A 6,452-nucleotide genomic window follows, 5' to 3' on the forward strand; every position below is an offset into this window, starting at 1 on the left:
CCGCCACCTTAGGTGCATGTGGCTGGCGCCTTAGCTGCTTGAGCCACAGGCGCCAAGCCTGAGTTGAGAATTTTTGTCAACAGCTACTTATAGTTACAGTTGTTTGCTATGCCCTGTGGCCCCTAAAAGAAGGAAAATCATGATTATACCATGGTAGCTCACTTAACCCTACACCTAACATTTAAGGGTCAGTTCATCAGCCGTGTCATACTTAAAGTTTTTTCTACTTAGTATACATGTATGGAAACTCTACCCATTATTGTATTTTCTGTACTTGTTTCTTAAAAGAAACGAGAATTAGGACTTTGAAAAGTCTAGAAGGTAATGCTTTAGGAGCGTCTAAGAAATAAAATTTTTGAAAATACTACCTCTTTTCCGTACTCAAACCCAGCTGGATTATACAATGAAATTAAAAACTCTATGGCTGGGCGAGGTGGCTCACACCTGTAATCCCAGAACTCTGGGAGGCTCAGGTGGGAGGACTGCTTGAAGTCAGAAATTTGACACCAGCCTGAGCAAGAGCAAGACCCTGCCTCTATAAAAAATAGTAAAAATTAGCCAATTTAGCCATCTTACTGTCGCAATGCCTGTAGTCCCAGCTACTCAGGAGGCTGAGGCAAGAGGATCACATGTGTCCAGAAGTTTGAGGTTGCTGTGAGCTACCATGATACCACTGCACTCTAGCCCAGGACACAGTGAGACCCTCTCTCAAAAAAATAAAAATAAAAATAAAAATTATTCCATATGTGTGCTGAAGAAAATCTGTTTAGTATCCCTTGAGTTTAAGGGAGCATCACTTCAGAGCTAATGTGAAAAAAGCTTAAAAGAATGCATTTGTCACAAGAAATGCCCAGGATTAATACTTACACAACCTCCAGCAAGGATTTCTGCTGGAAGTGGAATGGAGCCATCTCTTCTGATAAATTTGTCCCGAACGAAATCATTAACCTAATTAGAAAGACAATACCAGTTAGCCAAAATCCCCAACTATTTCTCTGACGGGCACATTGTTGCTTTTCTAACTCAGCAAAACATTTGTCTCATGATATCAAAAACTGTCAAATGTTTACATGTAAATTTAAAGTTTTACAAATGATTTGACAGTGTGCCAGTCTTAGCAGCATCCATTTCAATTTTTGACTTAAAAGTAATCCAAACAAATGACAAATTCAGTGAGAAAGACACTTACAGTCAGTTTGATGGCCTTTTCTGGAGCAACCCCTATCAGCTGTGGTATCAGACCTAGGTAAAGAGGTAGAACCGTTAGCAGTAGAATGACTGGACCTCCACATACAAGCCCAACAAACAAATGTTTCTTCAAATTATTCACCCATCAAACATTTCAGAGTTTTCATTAAAATGGGGGAAACTAGGTTATCTAAAAACTTTGCACATGTATATAATAATTGTTTACAAGTATAATGTCATGTTTTCTTGAGGCTATTAAATCCTTTTCTTAAGCGTGTTTCCTTTAACACCTCCCAAAAAGCAGGTACGGAGGTAATGAGCCTCTGGGTCTTCTCTGCTCTGGGAACACTGCCAATAACAACGTAACCAAATTCCTTCCCTTGTTACAACTGACAATATATCAGACACTTTAGAGAAGCTAACGCTGTATATTTGGAAAAGCTCTAAAAAATGTGCTGTTAAGCATATCTAGATTTTGCCACAAAACCTGCTACCTACATAATAGCAGAGAGCGGCTTGGTTATCTTAGAATACCAACTCCCACAATTTTCTCTTCAGAGAAACCCAGCATTCAGTATTCATTTACTTAAAAGAAAGCAAACCTGCAAAGAAAAGTGCAATTTTAAGCATCATTTAATGAGTATCTTCTAGAAGCAAAAATGTATAGCTATTGTATTCTTATTGCTAATACATGTCAAGCTTAAGACATTTTAAAAGAATCCCCTCAAAACAAAGAAAATCATAATCCCTAGAAAGTTAAATTTCCCAGGCTGGCGACAAATAGGAAAAGAAAAAAATACATAAACAATTCAACATCTGTAACTATTCATAAAGCTCGGCTTTCTAAAGCACTCAGCTTATCCAAATTGTTAGCATACTTTTTTTTTTTTGTGTGCATTTTTTAAAGATGCTAACAATAAACATTTTATATCCTTTAAATCTTCTAGCCAAGGGGAAGTTATATATATGTGTTTGCCCACTTGCTCACTGCTGATCTTAAGCCTACTTTAAGGATACTGCTGAGTGATTTTCCATGAGCTGAGAGCTAGTGAGTAATCATACATACAGGCTACTGTCAGTCAAACTGAATTATCAGTGACAAACACAAATCCACACACACCTTCCATGGGTAGCAGACTGATTTAAAAGAATAAATCAGCAGATGGCAGTCTTAACTTTCTAACCTTCATGACTATCAGGCCCCTGTTACTTTTAATCTAACGCCCATACAACCATGTCAGTATGTGTATTTGTTTTACAACTTGCCTCAATAAGGCTCATGGAATTTTAATAAAGTACTGATTTGTGTCATTCCATCATTGTTGCCTGCAAAGAAATTTAGCTAATCTGTCAACAATTTTGTCAATCATCTGACAGAATAATGGACCAGTTCTAAGCAGTATATGACAATCTCGATAATCATAGCACTCACGTACAGGACTCCTACAATCTTTCCCCTAGTACAAAAGTCTCTCATTTAAAGAACTGAATTGATCAGCTCACATCCTGAATAAAACCAACAATCCCCTCCCCCACTCACTATAGTGTACCCATTTAATTAACATGACCTCTCTCTATATTGAAATCTTTTGTAAGCATTTATCCACTGAGGAGGCTAAACTACACAGTATGTCTGGATATCTGGGTTCCTTCTAACGGAAGACAATTTCTTGGCAATTTAAAAAGTATACCAAGGAGGCAAAAGGTCATTATTCAACACAGAAAGACTAGAAATGTCAAAGAAGAAAACCATTTTAGTATCACTCAACCCCAATTCCCCATTAAATAAAATCTAGATATGCAAGGCTTCAGCACTTTAAAAACAATCACTCTCAGGGGCAGATTTGCATTCTGGACTATATATGTCTCTTCCCATAGAGAACATGCCCCATAGCTGGACTTTAAAGATGCTAACGTTTTGGATATTAGAGCAAAATTAATTACAGTCATTCTTAAGAGCAGGGTATCTGAGCTTAATTTGATTTCAGAATGTCTGTCTTCTCTCACTCTTTACATATTGCCCAAAGTGAAGATCTTCATGACCCTCTCCCTCATATGTAAGTGTATCACAGTCACATATTTCACCTGAATACCTCCACATAATGCTAACAAGAGGTGTTTTGCTCTTGTCCATGAGCATAAAGCTTTGCTCTGGCCCAGTCTTTCTTTCCTGGGAACACAGTCTAAGCCAAACAGTTCAGAATGAGCTTGGGATTAATGAGCCTGTGTGTGCAAACAAACAAGTGCAGTAAATCACACAGATGCCCAGGACTTGAGTGTGTAGAGAGTATTTTCAAAGAATTCCAAGTGGCGCCCAAAGGGATTAAAAAATTAATCTCCCTCCCAAAGGAAACCCTAAATTCTAATGTGAAAACACACACATGAAAGTCATTCTCCCTCCAAAGAGAACAAGTTCCTACAGAGCTGATGAGGGTGGGGAGAATTCTGCATGGGGCCGCTGCCTCTGATGCTGACAGCACTATGCTCAGTCTAGAGCCGGTGCTAACATTCCCTGCAAAAGAAAATCTCTTGGCTATGCCTCTGAGCCAAGGGGAGGAAAGGACTAAGAATTAGACTCGGAATCAAAGGGTTTTCTGTCTTTTTCTTTCTTTTTTTTTTTTTTAAACTTCAGATGATTCATTGGAAAAGACTTATAAATCATCTCCTTACAAGACACAAAAACTTTTGATACTTCTTTCAGTTGAAGTAAGGGTACAGAGGGTAAACTCACCATTGAGTGGTACCCTGGCTTCTGTTTCACAGAGAAGAGATATATTTCTCCTTTCTAATTCTTGGAGAAAAGAAGCTATTTCTTAGCTATTATCCTTGTATTCCACCTGAAGACACATGCCTTAGATTGTAAGTGACCACCGTCCCATATTGGGACAAACACAGAATTTAAATTCCAAGAGATGAACTAGCAGGAAGAAGAAAGGAAGACCTTATTTGCGGACTAACACTGCTAGTCACTAGAGAACAATGTAATAAGGGAAGTGAACAAAGAGAAAACGCAAAGAGAGCAACAGCCTTCGTCTGGCTGGGTAGGCTACATATTGGTTTCTGTAACACGTGAGTTAAAATCTGTGGCTGGTGAGAGAAAATCATTAACTTCAGCAGCTGTGATTTGCTTACTCACCCCGGTAGAGTCCAAAGAAGCCCTCATAACGCAAGACTTTCTTAAAACAGTCGAAGCTGTTTTTGTACATCAGCTCCCCCACAACAGAGCCGGTGCCGCGCTGGTTCTGCATCCGGGTCTTCACCAGATCTATAGGGTACACTGCAGTGGCTCCCACAGCTGCAGACAGGACGACAGATGAGGACGGCAGAGCTCATCTCAAAGGGTGAGAAAACAGAGCACAACGTCTGTTCTGACAAGACAGACGCTGTGTGATTATTTTTCCTTCTCTCATACACAGCTGAGGGAGAGCACGCTAGCAACCGCGGGGACGCAGAAATGCAGCTGCTATGGAGAACAACTGGCAAGAATGCTTTGAAATCTCAGCTTCATAAATTAGAAAGTGGGGGATCAAGTCATCCCCAATATCAATCAACACTTGATTTTCTACAACAACATTAAACTATTATGTATAACATTTATGTTTTCCTTTAAATGCCTAAATATTATGCCACTTCCTTCTTAAAATGACTAGATCTGTACACTAGGTAGCTATAATTTTGAAATTAATCTAAAGCATTGGGATAAATTAATCTTAGTTACAAACATAATATTGGAAACAAATTTTAACATGATTCTATCCCTTCAGGTAGAATTTCATTTTAAAAAAATTAATACTTTAGAATTTCTCAGGGACTGAAAAATGCATCACATATAAACTAGGGTATTGCACTTTTTGACTGTTCAAAACCAAAGTGTGCTTTGCAACTTCTAAGAGTGAGACTGAAAAGAAAAAATAGTCTCTTTAGTTCAGGCTTGTTCTGAAAAATCGTAAGCATTTTAATCGCACCTGCTGTGTTCTCAACAAAACAACTTTAGATTCAACACATTTTCTATGCAGAGCATTTAACCAAAAACAGTCTCTCAAATTTCAGCTGGGAATAGGTAGGGAAGGGGAGGTTCATTTCAGCAAATAAACTTCAAATCTAGATATTCTTAGACCGAGGAGAAAGGAAAAAAATACAAGCAGAAAAACAAAAGCAAATCACCTTGAGAGGCTGTTTTATTTCATGAGGTTCTAGGATTTTTATCCCAAATCTCAGTTTCCTACCTGTCTCTTCACCCAACCCCATAAACACAGTCCTAGTCTCGATTTTTCATACCAGCCTTAACTGGTATAATTAAGGTAAGAGCAGCACTGCACCCCAGACTTTCACATCATCACAGGTTTTGTCCTGAAGACAGACTGGAGCCAGAGGGGCCACAACCATGCTGTGACAAGTCCTCCGATCATAAGTAAAAATAAAGAACTTCAGAAAGCCCTGCAGTCATGACCCAGGGGAACAATGAACTGCACCTTTGCTGAACTGCCCCGGTCTAGTGAGATAGTATTACATTAACAGAAGCCTCAAACAGCACACAGACATGTCACTCACCTCCAGCAATGGAGCCCAGAGTGAATCTATAAGCAGACTCGGCAATCTGGAGCCAGATAGGCCTGCCCAACCCAGGAGATTGCTGCGGGCAAAAAGAACACACATTAAAAAAATCTGGACAAGCACACAGCAAATTAAATAGCTACAATTTGGTTATTTTAAGATATGGGGAAACAAAATATAAAAGTGATATTGTTAATGAGGTAACATCTTTTCTGAAAGAAGAAAACAGGATACTGATGTAGCCAAAATTGGAAGCAATACATTTCAAAACAGGTATCTCTAATATCAGCATTTAAAAACTACATTCTGCCAAATACACAGTAGCTTCTTCCCCACTGTATTTTACAATATATGCCCATTTGTCAGAGTACACTACTAGTCTACAGAAGTGAATCTTTAAGATAAATATTTCAGGCACAAAACTTTCCCCCCTGTATTTTAACTTAAAATTTAAAAAATCTTTCTAAAATGTATAAAAATTATTTTCAGTTTCACTTCAGAGAATATTGATCATAACTACTATCTCTGATGACTACTGTTCTAGCCATATTCACAGTACTAACATAAAAGTCTATGATAATAAAAAAATAAAGCAAGGGAAAAAATTGTATCAGAATGTTATTTCTTAAGTATCCCATAGCATAAAGGACTTGAAATAATTTGTCTATGTTAGGGTCAGTCTTGTTCTTTAACATTTTCTTTTTTTTTTT

At 38.1% G+C, this 6,452-nt stretch overlaps 1 protein-coding gene across 2 annotated transcripts in view; it reads right to left on the reverse strand.

The window, feature by feature from the left end:
• Positions 1–6,452, reverse strand: part of SLC25A12 (solute carrier family 25 member 12) — a 91,681-nt gene that overhangs the window by 22,006 nt on the left and 63,223 nt on the right. For both annotated transcript variants that reach the window (XM_003800870.2, XM_003800869.2), the window contains 4 exons: positions 5,740–5,821; positions 4,325–4,483; positions 1,190–1,242; positions 868–948 (listed from right to left, as the gene is read on the reverse strand). In XM_003800870.2, the coding sequence (XP_003800918.1) occupies positions 868–948; positions 1,190–1,242; positions 4,325–4,483; positions 5,740–5,821 (375 nt within the window). The remainder of the gene's footprint in view (positions 1–867; positions 949–1,189; positions 1,243–4,324; positions 4,484–5,739; positions 5,822–6,452) is intronic.

This window comes from Otolemur garnettii, unplaced genomic scaffold (assembly GCF_000181295.1).
Source record: "Otolemur garnettii isolate 467f Iridium unplaced genomic scaffold, OtoGar3 scaffold00187, whole genome shotgun sequence".
NCBI classification, from domain to species: domain Eukaryota; kingdom Metazoa; phylum Chordata; class Mammalia; order Primates; family Galagidae; genus Otolemur; species Otolemur garnettii.